General features: G+C 36.9%; 1 protein-coding gene and 1 pseudogene across 1 annotated transcript; one reads left to right on the forward strand and one right to left on the reverse strand.

The window, feature by feature from the left end:
- Positions 1 to 8482: 8482 nt before the first annotated feature.
- Positions 8483 to 9424, forward strand: LOC101639296 (olfactory receptor 51I1-like). Its single transcript, XM_004717464.1, has one exon. The coding sequence runs from the start codon at positions 8483 to 8485 to the stop codon at positions 9422 to 9424; it is 942 nt and encodes a 313-aa protein (XP_004717521.1).
- Positions 9425 to 13406: 3982 nt separating this feature from the next.
- LOC101651244 lies at positions 13407 to 14431 on the reverse strand (annotated as a pseudogene).
- Positions 14432 to 15929: the final 1498 nt, after the last annotated feature.

Raw genomic sequence — 15929 nt, forward strand, 5'->3', positions numbered from 1 at the left:
CCTCTGCTAGGTGGAAAAATTACAGTCCTTTGTCTCACCCACATCCCTTGAGGAATGACCACACTTTACAATATCTTGTGGCATCACAAATTCCCCTGAGAAAATAGGCTGAGGAATTGAAAGTGAGAAAAACAGTCCAACCAAATGTCCTTAATTCTATTTGAACACAATAAGTTTTAGCAAATCCAGTCTTATAATTTGACCATCCAAGTTGCTAGATTTATAGTGTGTGTGTGTGTGTGTGTATGTGTGTGTGTGTGTGTGTGTGTGTGGAATTAAAAAAAACAGAAGATTATTGAAGGAGCATCACCAAAAAACAAACAAACAAATCCACAGTCACTTAATGATCTCTGATGCATCTTTTAGAATCATACACCCAATCTATTACCTCCTGCAAAAATAATTTCTTATAGAAAGATGAATACAAAATTGCTACAAATAGTATAGAGATTGGAAAGCATAGATAAAGCAAAATTGACTTTGGTTCTATAATCTTTGAAACTGGGCAATACACATGAGGGCTTGTTACACAATGTGGCATCAAAGATTTCTGGGGAAAAAAAATATATATTTTTTTAATTTATGGACCTGCCCCCACCCTCCAAGCAGGCCATACAGACTCCTTAGTAATGACTATACAGACTCCTTAGTAATGACTATTCTCAATTTTAATCGTAGCCTAAATATAGCCATAAATGCTTTCGATGTAACATTTCTTAGGTGATATGAATACTAACAGCAAACTTGGTTTTGTAAAATCTTTCTATATTGAATTCCAACATCATGAGTTAAGAGGCAGCACCTTAACATTTTTTTTTAATTAGAAGAAATTTTTTTGCCTTTTAAAATGTTTAATCTGCTTTTAAGAGAGAAAAAAATGTAATCCTTTTCTAAGAATCTCAAAATATAGCTACAACATCTACAGTTACCATTACGCATTGCCACAATGTTGTACTAAAAAGCTGGGAAGGTCGACAAATACCAGGGAGTGGAAAACACACCCCCTATCCCTCCCTGGCAATGGGGAGCATTGTCTTGGAAAATATTAAAAAGATGCAAAAATTAATCTATTTTAGAAAGTTTAATATAAGATTGATCTCAGTGAGATGGACATAGAAAATGTCCCAAATGTCTGACTTTTCTAAATTGCTATAATACTACAGTATCTGTTATCAAACACCACTTATCTCTTTGCATAGTCCCTCATTGCCATGATTCTGCAATTTGCTGTTATATCTCACAGACTCTAAGAATTATTAACAAAATGACTTGTATAGTCGTGGAGGCTAGCCAGTTCCAATTTGAAGTTCAAGTGGATCATCCTCATTCAGACAAAAATTGTCTCTGTTGACTCACAATGCTATAGAAACTGATGAATCGGTCAGGAGATAGGCTGCCAGCTAAATTCTCAAAAACAGAGATCAAGAGTAGGCAAACAAAGTTCAAAACACAGAGCAAGAGACCAAACTGTAAAAAGTGCTGCTCAGTGCAGTGATGTGAAATGCACAATTAGAAAGAAAGGTCTTGCTTGCTTAACTGGACAAAGGAGCACTGAGACGCACATCAAGAGGCTTACAAGAGTCCTAGGCTCACAGTCTTTTAGGGTGGTAACTGACATCTACTTGACATCTATTTGGTGTTTATCACCAGTGACTCTGCAATATTCTTCTACACTTGCTCAGTCAAGAACGTCACAAAAGGTCAACAAACACACCTTGAACTATTTACAGGCTTTTCTTTTTTGTTATTGTTGTTGGTTTTTTTGTTGTTGTTTTCTTTTCTTTTCTTGCTTTGTTTTGCACTGTTGTTTTCTTGTGCATATTATTATCTCTGCAGATCTATTTAGATAAGATAGGCAGGATAAACAATCTGGAGAAAAAAATAATGGAACCAATTGTTCTGGGGGAACATAGGAAAGGGGGAGGCAGGGGAAAGGAAGTGGTGTTAACAAACCCAGGGACAAGGGAACAACATGATCCAAAATCGATGGCGAGGAGGGAATAGGAGACCTCATAGGGCTTGATCAAGGGCAATGTAATCTAGAAGAATTACTGAAACCCAAATGAAGGCTGAACATGATAGAGGGACAAGAGGAAAGTAAAAGGAAAGAAGGCATTTATAGAGGTCTAAATACAGGCATGTACATATGTAAATATATTTTTATACATGATGGTGGGGAATAGATCTATGTATATATACTTGTAGGTTTAGTATTAAGGTAACAGATGGACATTGGGTCGCCACTCAAGTACTCCCTCAATGCAAGGATGCTTTGTTATATTAAATTGGCATTATATGATGCTCACCTTCCCAACACGATCACTGAAGACAAAATAGATACATAAGCAAATATGGTGAAGAAAGCTGATGGTGCCTGGCTATCAAAAGATATAGCATCTGGGGTCTTAAAGATAAACAAGTGACCATCTAGCTGAGAAACAACAGAGCCACATGGAAGAAGAACAGAAGCCTGTGTGATCATGAAGTGTCAAAAGGATCAGGTATCAGGCATCAAAGAATATAAAAATCATATCATTGTGAATGAGGGGGAGTGCAGAGTGGATACCCAAAGCCCATCTGTAGACAACTGGACATCCCCTTACTGAAGGGTTGCGGGGAGGAGATGAGCCAGTCAGTATGCAGTATAGCACCGATGAAGCATACAACTTTCCTTTAGTTCTTTAATGCTTCCTCACCCCCACCCCCTCAATCATGATCCCAAATCTGGTTAGACCAGAGGATATACACCGGTACAGATAAGAATTGGAAACACATGGAATCCAGGAAAATAAACCCCTCAGGACCAATAATGAGAGCAATACCAGGAGGGTAAGGGGAAGTTGGGAAAGAAAGAGGGAACCGATCACAATGATCTACATATAATCCCCTCCCTGGGGGGACAGAAAACAGAAAAGTTGGTGAAGGGAGATGTCAGACAGTGTAATACATGAAAAAGTAATAATAATTTAGAAATTATTTGGTGTTCATGAGGGAGGGAGGGTGGGGAAAGGAAGGAAAGAATGAGGAGCTCATACTAAGAGCTCAAGTAGAAAGAAAATGTTTTGAGGATGATGATGGCAACAAATATACAAATGTTTGACACAATGGATGCATGTTTAGATTGTGGTAAGAGTTGTATGAGCCCCAATAAAATTATTTTAAAAAACAAAACAAAAGACAAATATGACATTGTGCCTACAGGGTCCATGAGTTATTCAATGTGGCTCTTCTAGCCAAAGTCTCTCAACCCCGCAAAGTGACCTTAGTCTGTACAGGTCTGGTAAGATAATGGGAGAAGATACTGATAGGATTCACTTGAGAGTTCCCAATTGGGAACAGGAATTCATGCAGGGTCATTCTGCTGTGTGCAAAATTAGTCCTCTGAGAATCAAGAGGAGGGATCTTATTATCAGCAAGAGTCAGGAGCAGAACTTGCCCTTAGATCTGATTTATATATTTAATATTTTCCATAGCTTCTTATTTTCCCTCTCATGAATCTCAGCCCTGATTTGTATGATTTATTTTTCTATTAGTAGGATTGTCCTGTTGAATCTGCTCTAATTGCTGTACATTTTATGGCAGCATATCAATCATAAATCTCTTCCTATTTCATGTGTGCATGTATTGCTATGAAACGGCCTCTGATAACTGCCTTTGTTGTGTACCATAATTTTTTGTACATCATGGTCTCCTTCTTGTTGGTTTCCAGAAACGTCCTAATTTCGTCTCTGATCTGGGTCAGTACGCACTCCTTTTACAATAGATAGTTATTCATGCTCCAATTGTTTGCCCTTCTTTTCTTCATCTTCCATTTGTGGATTTCCAGTCTTATGACACAGTGGTCAGAGAGAGAGGTCTGTATGATATCATTTTGCTTAAATTTATGCAGATTCAACCTATGTCCCAGCATGTGGTCTATCATTGAATATGTGCCATATGGGCTTGAAAAGAAGGTGAATTGGTTTGTATTTGGTGAAGAATTTTGTAAATATCTATCAGGTCAAATTGTCTCATTGTAGTGTTTAGATCTCTAATCTTCCTGTTTAGGTTCTTTCCCTGTGATCTATCTTTGTCAGAGAATAGTGTATTGAAGTAATCTACTATAATTGTTGACCCTGTGATTTCTTTTTTCATCTTTTGGGGCATTTGGTTGACGTATTTAGCGGGTCCCTCGTTTGGGGAATATATGTCTAAAATGCTTAGTAGTTCTTTGTTTACTATTCCCTTAAGCATTATATAGTGTTCTCCCTTATCTCTTTTTATAGTTTTCACTTTGAGGTCAATTTTATCTGAGATTAGGATGGCAATCCCTGCTTTTTTGAATTGCTGTTTTCTTGGTGTGTTTTTCTCTAGACTTTGATTCTCAGCCTATTTTTATCTGTAATCTTGAGATGTGTTGCCTTTCCACAGCAGATTGATGGATTGTGTTTTCTAAATCAGTCTACTAGCCTCAGGCTTTTAATGCCTGTGTTCAGTCCATTACTATTCAGAGTTGTTGCCTCCATCTGTGGACTCTGTGATGTTATCTTATACCTTTTGTGTTGAGTGTTTTCCTACCTCCCTTTCTTATCAATATTCCGTGTGCATGTGTATGTTTCATTCGTGACTTCTTTCCACCCTTAAGGCAATGCTATCTTGGGGTATGTTTTCTCTTTGTTGCCCCCTGGGTGAGGTTGTTCTATGTGGTGGTCTCTTATTTATGCTTGTTGAGTGTTGTTCTTCTGCCCATACTGGGTGGGCAAGCATCTTTTGTAGGGCTGGGTTCCTTCTAATGTAATCTTTGAGGTTTTCCTTGTCTGGGAAGACTTTTACTTCTCCATCTATTTGGCTGGATAGAGTATCCTTATGTGATATATTATAAGTCTTGACCCTATGGCTGGGAACATAATCACATTTTAGGGATATTCTCTACTATACTAATAGACAGAATTATGGCAGAATTAATATCTGACTTTAGTAGAGGATAAGAACCAAGTCAAATCCTTTGTGGTCCTTGGGGATATCATTGGATGCTACCTTATAGAGGGTGTGAACCAACTCACACCCTTTATTTCTTTTGTGGCATCTTTAACATTACTAGAGGGTGTGATTTAAGACACTATATTTTTGTTTCCTTAGATGGGGTAAAAACCGTGCTGTCACTGTACAGTTCTGCCCCATATCACCTGAAAAGCCATACCTCTATTTCCTGGCTGACCATTGGTAGATGCAAGAGGATGTGCTGTGACTTTTGGACATTGTTTACTCCTGGCTCTGGAGCCTGCATTTTGTCTCCGTTTGACCTTCAGATTTTCACCAAACAACAGGTACAACCAAGTAGAACAATTTCTTGAAGGTTTTTTTGTTTGTTTTTTTTGGGGGGGGGGTGTTACAGTGAATCTCAGAACTCAGGGATGTGAGGGAATGCACTCAAGATATTGGGAGGAAATGGAGTGAAATAACATCTTGGAAGAGTTGGTCATATTTGGGACATCTTTAATCTCCAGCTCTTCGGGATTAGTCTGATATTTTTCTAAAAGAAATTATTACCACAACTTGTTTCATAAAAGGTTTACAGTTTTATCTAAGTAGAGGATTTTTCTTTGCTTTCTATAGCTCTCACTCTTCACCTTCCCTTCACACAGGACACTATCAAGCTCTCAAATGGGAATACATGAGCACACTTAACTCAGTGTAAAGAAAACAAATTCTTCACAGCTGGACCAATAAACAATACCATGATAAATAAAGAAAAGATAAAAGTTGTCAAGGATGCCAGTTTCCTTGGATCAATAATCAATGTTCATGGAAACAGCAGCCAGGAATCAAATGATATATTACATTGGACAAATCAACTGCCCCAAACTGCCTTAACGTGTGAAAGAAGCAACTGAAATGCACTTGACCCAAGTTGTGTTATTTTCCATGACTTAATATGAATGTGAAAGTGGGACAATGAATAAAGACAGCTAAAGAGCATGTATTTGAATTATGTTGTTGGTGAAGAATACTGAAAATACCATGGAAACATACCTGTCTTGTAATAGCATAACAAGAATGATCCTTAAAAGCAAGGGTGATGATCCTTTGTCTCACTTATTTTGGATATATCTTCAGGGGAGCTCAGTTCCTGAAAAAGAGTTTCACACCTTTTAAAGTTAAAGGTTACTAAAAAGGGGGAAGATCATCAAGGAGATGAATAAACATAGTGCCTGCAACAACGGCCATAAGCTTAGCAGTGATTGTTAAGGACGCACAGGAACAGATGGTGTTTAGTGCTATTGGGCCATTATGAATCAGAGACAACTCAATGGTACTTAACAACGACAAGCATAAGACATTGTAAATAACATATTCATCTTGAAATGTATTTCTTAAACCTACAGACTTCAAACACTCTTATTATCAAACTACAACTACATCATAGATCTTAATCCAGTATTACTCATTTGAGCCTACTCAATCCATAGTAACAGAAATATCCTAATAATTGTGATTTCAAGCAACTCAAGGTAGATTATTATATTGCAATTTATAACTGAAATATGTAACCAATCAATGAGAGTATGAAAATTCGAATTCAACTTATCTGAATAAATTATTGCTACTTGTTTATTGATGGGTTATTGAATGTTAGCAACCTGTTTTCCTTTACCTTTTCTAAGTAAATTTGTTGTAAATTTATCTAGGACAGCTCTGATATCTGGCCTTCACTGGTCCAAGTTCAGTCCTCGCATTTCAAATTACTTTTTAACTTTTTTTTGTTAGTATATCTGATCATGTCCTACACACAGAGTCCATTAAACATTCATTTAATTCATGGAAGTTGTAGGGTATGAGCAGATTAAGTTGGTCTCTATGGACTGGAGTATGTAAGGGAGATAGAAAGCATCAAGGGCCACACTGATGAAATTCTGCATGTGATATCACAAACCTCCACTGGGGTTAGCAGTCCAAGCATAAATATCCCTCCCAGAAGAAAAACACTGATACTGGAGGTTGGGCTTCACCTGGGCTCTTGAATAATAGACTTAAAGGTAAACTGAATTTTTGTATTCTGAAGCATAGATGAAATAAACTTGAGAATTTTAAAAAGAAGCAAAAGAAACCATTAAACAAGTAGCAGTTAGAAAATATCTTTAATCTATGAGTATCATATACTGGTAAAACTCTAGTTTGACTTATAATACTCTTCTAACAACTTTACATGAGACAATAATGTTTATCCTGACCTGAGAGGACACTGTTAGGAATATGTACAAGGTAAGGGAAGTAGGTATAAATGAGACCATGAAAAATGGGTGTTACCAGTGGATAAAAAACAAATATCTTGATTCCCTCTTTTCAAGAGAGCTTGATATCACCTATTTTTATCCATTTTGGAACAGACAAGTCTTAATCAAAATTCCAGTGACTCTTTCATAGATCATACACTCATTACTTGCTTATGTATGCATAACCATCTCACTTACAGAGAGCATATTTTTTCCGAAAGTGCAAATGAATCATATGTGATGTAATGTCTAACAATCTTCTGTATCTTTATAGAATTCTTCCTAATCTATTCCCTGCAAATTTTATCCAAGGTCACCATCATTTTACTTATGTCCTTCATTTCACTCATACATATTTCCTTTCTATTTTTGAAGTATGTTATGTGCTTTCCAATAGAGGTCAATCTCATTCTCTACCCTTTCAGTGGATTTCAGTTATTTACATATTTACCTCTTCATTCTTATTCACCATCTTCATTCAATGAATACTTTTAAACACCTATGTGTGTTTTCCCAGGATGTCTTAAAGAAGATGCATGTTAATGGCTTGTTAGTAACTACTAGTATATTTCTATTTTGACGTTAGGTCAATAGCCTGTACAGTATATTAGTAATTGTAACTTTAGTCAAAATTACTGAGAGCATTTTATTTCTCAGGAATTTCTAAATGGCAATCAAATGTGATCGTGTCCTGATTATGATGGTCAAAGTGGTAATGCTGTTTTAATATTTTACTTAGAGTTTTTGTTTCCTTTTGGTATTATCCAAGTACTACAATTTTTTTTAGTTCTCATAATTTTGTTTATGCTAACACTCGCTTATATAATGCATAAGTGAATGACATGTTGGACTAAGTTTTCATTCTAGAGAACATATATACTATGCAAGTAATATTTTAAAGTCATTGAAAGTCATTTTAGAAACTTAAGTCTTTTGAATTAACAAGATGAAATCATCCAGATATAAATTTAAAATGCAAATGACTATTAAAATCATGCCAAATTGCAGTTATAGGAGCAAATTCATAGATACATCAACTTTGCTAGAAACTAAGAATAAAGTGGTGAGTTATAGTCACTGATATATATCTAAATAACACTAAATGCATTTCTGATGTTTTAGAAAATAAGACATTGATGTATGGTTACTGGAATTGGCTGTCTTATTTGGTTTTTCTACAGAGGATCCACATCTAAGAGGCTGCTGTGAATTGGAGACTGCATTTTTCCATGCCTCAGTCTAATGCCACATTTCAACCGGCTGTCTTCATCCTTACTGGCCTCAGAGGGTTGGGGGGTGCACGCCTGTGGCTGGGCCCACTTTTTAGTTTGATGTACATCACTACAATGGTGGGGAACTTCATAGTGTTATACTTGGTGAAGAATGAACGCAGTCTACAGGAGCCCCAGTACTTTTTCTTGTCCATGTTGGCTGGAGCTGACATCATGCTGTCTGTTTCCACACTTCTTTCTGTGCTCAAGGTCTTTATCCTTGGCCTCTGTGAAATTGCATTCAATGATTGCCTTAGCCAACTTTTCTTCATTCATACATTCTCTTCCATGGGTTCAGGAATTCTGTTGGCCATGGCTTTTGACCGTTATATGGCTATCAGTCACCCCTTACAATATACCTCCATCCTCACTGACTCATGCATTACCAAAATGGGACTGATTGCTCTTATGAGGGGTGTAGCTCTCATGATTCCACTCCCTATCTTGCTTAAGAGACTTCCTTTTTGCAAGGGACAGACACTTTCCTATTCCTACTGCATCCACCCAGATGTCATGAAGTTAGCTTGTGGCCAAGTCAAAATTAATATTTTGTATGGGATGGTTCTAGTTATCTGTTCCTTTGGATTTGACTTCTTATTTATAGTCATTTCCTATGTGATGATATTCCAAGCAGTACTGAACATCGCATCCAGAGAAGGCCAGATGAAGGCACTCAACACTTGTTTTTCCCACATCTTTATTGTCCTTATTTATTATGGACCTCACCTAGCAGTAACTGTGATGCATCGAATCACTCACAGAAGTTCTCCATTAACACTTGCTGTCCTGGGAAATATTTACCTCTTCATGCCACCAATGCTCAACCCAATTGTGTACAGCCTGAAGACAAAACAAATCCGTGAAGCCCTAAGAAAATCTTTGAAAATCCAAAGAAAATGAAAAATTAGTGTATTGAATGGTCACAGAAAAATGGGCATCTCAATTCTATAGTTTATTAGAAAAAACTAAACTTCATAATTCTAGAGTGAATGAGAGTCAATTTATTGTAATACATAATTCTTAAAGTGAATAAAATAATTGTCATATTTTGAAATATTATCTGCTTCCACTTGCCATATGTTTCTGATATTTCCTGAGGTGGAGGCTTGAAACAGATAATAGATACAGGAAACTATAGTTTAATAAATGCTTTTTACTAAATGCTATAACTTTATGAGAAAATTCTATTTTGTTTCTGAATTTAATTTATTGTTAGAAATTTCGTGCTTTTGAGAAAAGTTTTAGGAGCTCAATTGCTCTTCTGCCATCATTCAATTTATTAATTAATTTTCCTGCTTAAAATGCACACTCATATTTTAGAAAATTGTCCATCTTTTTCCCTTGGATGGAAATTTTATAAGCATGCAGACATTTACTTATCACCTATTTTAATCACAATAACTATCAGTATTTGAGTTATATTAAAAATAAATTATTTAATATCCATGTATTGAAATTTATAGTTTCACTCTAAGAGGCTTTTAAAAATTCAGAAGCTCGAGAAAGATATGCAACCTAGATATCACCTTCGAATATTTCACTTAAATGAATTTCACCCTGAAAATAACTCTTTCTTTTCTCCCCAAAATGTTTCATGTAGGTAAAGTTTCTAAGTAAATGCTGATTTTCAAACTCTACTTATTATTGTGTAAATTGACAAACTATATTGTCGCTATAAAGAGCAGCCTTGGGGGCATAGTGGGTTATGGATTGGGCAGCTAATCATGAGGTCTGCAGTTAGAAACTAAGAGCGCCTCCTTGGAGAAAGACAAAGAGTTCCAGTCTTGGAAAGCCACAGCAGCAGTGCCACAGTGTCCTAAACTGTTGCTCTGAGTCAGAAGCTATTTGATGTCAGTAAGGCTGAATTTGAGATTTTTATAATCACTATAGGTTTCCTTACCTTTTCCAATATTTATACAAATTTCATTTGAGCTAGCTCATCTCTAAACATGTAATTGAAACTTCACCTGTGTTCCTGTTACTCTGCTGTAACAGCCTGATTTCATAGTTCAACCCTAAGTGAAGCTATCAATCTTTTTGATGCTAAAGTTCTTTTTAAATGCAAGGCAATCCTGTTGCATTCAGAGTGACTACTCATTCATTATGCTATTCATTTACAGTTCTGAGGCAGTATGTAAGAGTCTTCTTTATTTAACAGTCTTATGGTTAATCTGGGGTGAAGCCTTGGAGGTTAAGAATACCTCTTAATGGAAAGTTCCAACCCACTAGGGTTTCCATGGGAGCAAGATCTAGCAGTCTATTTTGGTAAATACTTACAGTCTTGGAAACCTTGCGGGATAGCTCTGTGCTATCCTATATGGTCACCATGAGCTGCAATATACTCCATAGTAATAGCTTTGTGTATTTTTTATAGTAAATCTAATTCTGACCACCACATTTTTGCCTTGCAAATGACAGCAATTTCTCTGAATATGTCAAACCATTGTAAAATTCAAATTCTTCTGGTATACAAGGGGTGACCCCCCCCTAAAAAGAAACCCAGATTTTTAAATGTATCTAATTTATTATTATTATTATCCATCACCTGACTATATTGACAAGATTCTGATTGTTTAGATGTTGAAGAAAACATTCAATACAAAATACAGGAAAAAGTTGGTTCCATCCCTCTCCCAACCACTCCCTTACCCACCTCCTACTTCCCAATTACTCATCATTGTGATTTGGTCCAAACAAGGCTTAGGTCCCTTTTTTTTTTTTTTTTTAACCAAACAAACTTATCACCTTCAAAGTTCTATTACACTTAATACATTTTTCAAATCTGAGATTCCATTCTTGGAAACATTTTTCAACTCATCTGTTTGGGTGGCTGGAAGCACCTCCCTCGTTTTTTCCTTCTCCTCTTCTACACGGTCAAATCTCTGTTCTTTCATGTCCCTTTTCATTTGCAGAAACAAAGAAGTCACGCAGAGTGAGTCAGGAGCGAGGGGCAAGAGACACATACTGTTTTTGTGCCCCAAACTGGCACACTGAGATGGCTGCGTGAGCAGGTGCATTGTCGTGGTCGCAAAATCAGTCTCCTGTTGGTCACAAATCAGGCCCTTTTTGTTGCACATTTATGCAATCTTTTCAGACCCTCTAAATAGAAAGCTTGATTAATAGTCTGACTCCAAATGCACTACTAGTGGACATTTTCATCCATTCCGGAAGTTGACAGACGTCCAGAATGAGATTTGTCATCAATCAACATTGTACCTTTTTTTTGAAACAAGAAAACCACTCATACATGAGTTTTTGCTTTAGCGCTGTCCTTGTAAGCTGCGTTCAACGTCACAACAGTTTCTGTGGAAATTTTCTGAGCAGGAAACAAAATTTCACGGCTGCACGCTGTTCCCTGAATCAGCCATGACAAGAAAATGAGGTAGAGCGAAATTGCTTTTATGAAAACTATTCACTGTGACCAATGACCCTTCCCTGGACACCCACTGAGTGCACTAACTCAGAGTGAGTTGCTTGCTGCGCCCCAGCAGGAAAAATGAGTACTAAGAACGCTCTGCCCAGAGGAGCTTTTCTCCTTCTTTTTTTGGGTGGGGGCGGTGTGTAGCCCCTCGTATGCCATTTTCTGCTTGAAATGTGCTGGGCATTATTTTATGAGATATTTTTATTAAAATCTAGGTTAAAAATAACTTTCTATGCAAAGATTTCCTAAATTCTAATATACCAAAGATTCCACATAAAATCCTGACTAAGCTTTTATTATAATGGAAATGATCCATAAAATCTTAATTGAGTGCTTAACTAATATCTGAGAGCAACATTATTTATAACTACAGCATGAACCTGACAGGCTGGGTGATCAGGTCACACTCTGTGACTGCCAGTGAGGCTGATAACGAAATACATGTCTGTAATTTTTGTGTGCAGTGTTTCAGTAAAAATTCCCCCGACTCTGTCCAGGACTTTCCTATGTTGATCTCTTTCAGAGCAGTGAATAGAGGTAGCCAGGCACCACCATGTAGTTCCCAGGTCTCCGGGTCATAGATGCTGATGTTTGCATGGCTCCTTAGCCCATTGAACTAATTGTTTCCATGATTGTTTATCTTCTTTACTTTTATTTCCTCCACACTGGGAAAGACCAGTAATTGAACCCTAGATAACTGCTCTCAAGCTTTTAAGAACCAAGGTACAACTCAACAGAGCAAAACCTTGTCTGTTGGGACTACATTTTGTAAAATGAACTTTGTGTTCCCAGACCCCATGGCTGGAGCACCCAGGTCTAGCAATTCACTGTGTCTGGTTATGTCTAAAATGTTTCCTTGTCATTGGCTTCTGTACGCTCCACCACATTTATGAATATACTCATGCAAATATAAATACGCATGTACAAATATTCACTGTCATATGTATACATGTTTGTAGATATATTTTGGGGCTTTTTTTTAAGAACATCCCCCTCCCCTGACCCCATGGTTATATCACTTTTACAATGAGTTGTGTCATCACCATACGTTCTAATGTTAAAGCACTGAGGAGAGGTTTTGTATAGTTGGAAATAAGGTAGGAAAATAGGTAGGGGTTAATAAAACCTTGAAAGCTTTCAAAATTATGTTAATAATTTGACTTCTCACTACATTTGTAATGATGACTGCAGATGTAACATTAGATCTTTCACCATATATGTAAGCATCTTCTGGATAATTGATAACTGCATAATTTCTTATGCATAATGCACAAAAGGGGAGAAGAAATCAAAGAAAAACAATATTTTAGAAAGATCCCTTACATAACATGGTTTGAATTACATTCAAAGCTAAAATATCTGTCTTCTTGTCACCTCGGCAATAAATAACTCACCAATTCTCACAAAAACATACCCTGAAATAACACCAGAGTTTTCAGACGGAAGACAAAAGTGAAAGAATTAGGGCATCTTTTTCATTAAAGCCATATTTGAATACTTCAGTAAATCTTCCCTGACATTGAATATAGTCTGCAATACTGACCTTATCTATTTGGTTTTTAGGCTATAAACCAAAGGGTTAAGAACAGAGGTCAAGAAGAGGGAGAAGGGAAGATGTAACTGTGTCAGATCTATGCAATAAGGCCAACACAATGAGAGGAACATAAAAGATGAAGACAGGAAAGATGTGGGAAACACTAGTATTAAGTGCCTTGATCTGACCATCGTTTGAGGCAATACTGAGCACCATTTTAAAAATCAAAATGTATTAAATTATAATGAACGTAGCATGAACTCCAAAGAAGTAAAGGACAATGAACAACCCATAGATTACATTGAGTCTGACAGGGTCACAGGCTAACGTTATACTATCAGGGTGATAGCAGTAACAATGGGATAAAATGATCCCCTTGCAGAAAGGCAATCACTTGAGAAGGATTGGAAAACTGAACATTAAAGCCACACCCCTAGCCACAGCCACAAGTCCCATCGCAGTAATTCTAGCAGGGGTTAAGATCACAGTGTAGTGCAGCGGTCGCGAATAGCTACAAAACGATCAAAGGCCATGGCCAACAGAATGGCTGATTCCATGGATGAAAAAGCATGTATGAAAAACATCTGTGTCAGGCAAGAGTCGAATTCAATTTCTCTGTGGTTCGGAAGGAAGACATTAAGTACTGTGGGCAGAGTTGATAATGATGGACCCACATCTGTAGCTGCAAGCGTAGACAGAAAGATATACTGAGCTCATGCAGGCTGGTGGTGGTTTTGATAACAAAGAGGATGGTACAGTTCCCTAGCAGGACAATGAGGTACATGGCACCCAGTGGAATCGAGATCCATACTTATACAGCCTCCAGACCAGCGATGCCTCTTAGAAGGAGAGTTGGTGGCTGAAACCAACTATTATTAATTACTCCCAAGAGGATATTTCTTGGGATTTTGCCCAAGTTAGTTTCCAGATGCTCCTGTTTGGAGAAACACATTATGGATTTAGTATCAGTAAACGTAATGAATTTTAACTTTTCTTGGGCATCTCTAACAGCAAGGCATCTTTATAACAAGGACTTAATCTTTAGGTTTTCAAGCTTTTCTAAATGTTTATCAGTAATTAAAACATGAAAAACTGTTAGTAAATATAAAAGTTAGTAAAGTTACTTTGGGTGAGACCTCCCAATCATTCATCGTATGACAATGAAAATTAAGAATATGATTTCATTTTTTATTTTAAATTTTAGAAAAATTTCCTTCTCTGACTGATTTATACTATTTGGTATCTTAATTTGTCTACTTTCATATTTAATTAGTTTGGATGAATGCCTAAATTAAATTGCTTCACTTTCTCCCCAATAATCTTCATACCTATAAATAATCAGCACTTGCTGAAATAAAATGTATAATATTTCCAAACAAAATTGATAAGCCACATAAAAAACTTTTAAATGGCACCATTCATTTCTCTAAGTAAATGTTACTAACTTTTCAGAATTGCATAATCATCAAAATATAACTGTTATACAATTAGCAAAGTTGCTATTGTTATCACTTAACAACCTCATACCAAACATCAGCAGATATTTTAATTTAAAACTTTAAATACAATTTGAATATCAAAATATAAATAAAACTGGTTTAAAATATAAATAAACTATTTCTTATAATATTTCTTAAAATGGCATAATTGGAAGAAATGATAGTAATACACATTTATTTTTGATTTATATACCTATAAAGAAGTATGAGGAAATATTAAGTATGAGGGATTGGATACATTTATGAAGTATATTCAAAATTGAGATAGTTAAGGTTTATTGTGCCAACATGGCCAATGAACACAAGTGGGATTAATTGAAGGTCAGAGAGATAAATGGCTCGGCAAGCCTCACCTTTCTTGTCTCTTGTGCTTTGATCATCGGACCAGTGAATGGCTGCCTTGCTTGTTCTGTGCCTCAATTTGCAAGCTATACTACCTGTGGGACACCTAACCCATGTACTGTGCCACTGTAATTTGAGGTTCCTTCAAGACCTGCTTTGCCATGCTATGGAATATACCTCTCTTGAGCTGGGGATAGTTGGACCCTGGCATCTGGCTGACAGTTGGTGACCTGCCTTGCTGTTTGCTGCCTGTGCCCAGATAGCCTGAATTGCTCTACAGAGGACGACCCGGCAGCCCTCAAGACTTGAAGGATTGCCAGTATAGTAGCTGTCTCACAGAAGTGAGTTGCACTGAGTCATTTGTACTGCTTTACAGATTAATTAACTGTTTCCTTCTTTTTTTTTTTTTTTGGTCCCAGCCCCAAATACTAAGTGGATGCCTGCCCCTCCCCTGAGAAGAATGTTTCTCAAAGGAAGGCACTGAATCTGCATCTTCGGGAGAAGGATATATCTGACCAGAGCACACAGGAGCAGATGACAGGGGAGGAGGAGAGACTGGAGCACATCCTGGCCCACCAGGCCTTGAGGACAATGACCCCAAATAGAGCA

Source organism: Echinops telfairi, unplaced genomic scaffold (assembly GCF_000313985.2).
Source record: "Echinops telfairi isolate 266 unplaced genomic scaffold, ASM31398v2 ScPeMD7_41;HRSCAF=154, whole genome shotgun sequence".
Taxonomy (NCBI): domain Eukaryota; kingdom Metazoa; phylum Chordata; class Mammalia; order Afrosoricida; family Tenrecidae; genus Echinops; species Echinops telfairi.

Bases quoted from the DNA above. Each gene is read 5' to 3' on its own strand.
- LOC101639296 (XM_004717464.1), top strand. From the start codon at position 8,483: ATGCCTCAGTCTAATGCCACATTTCAACCGGCTGTCTTCATCCTTACT.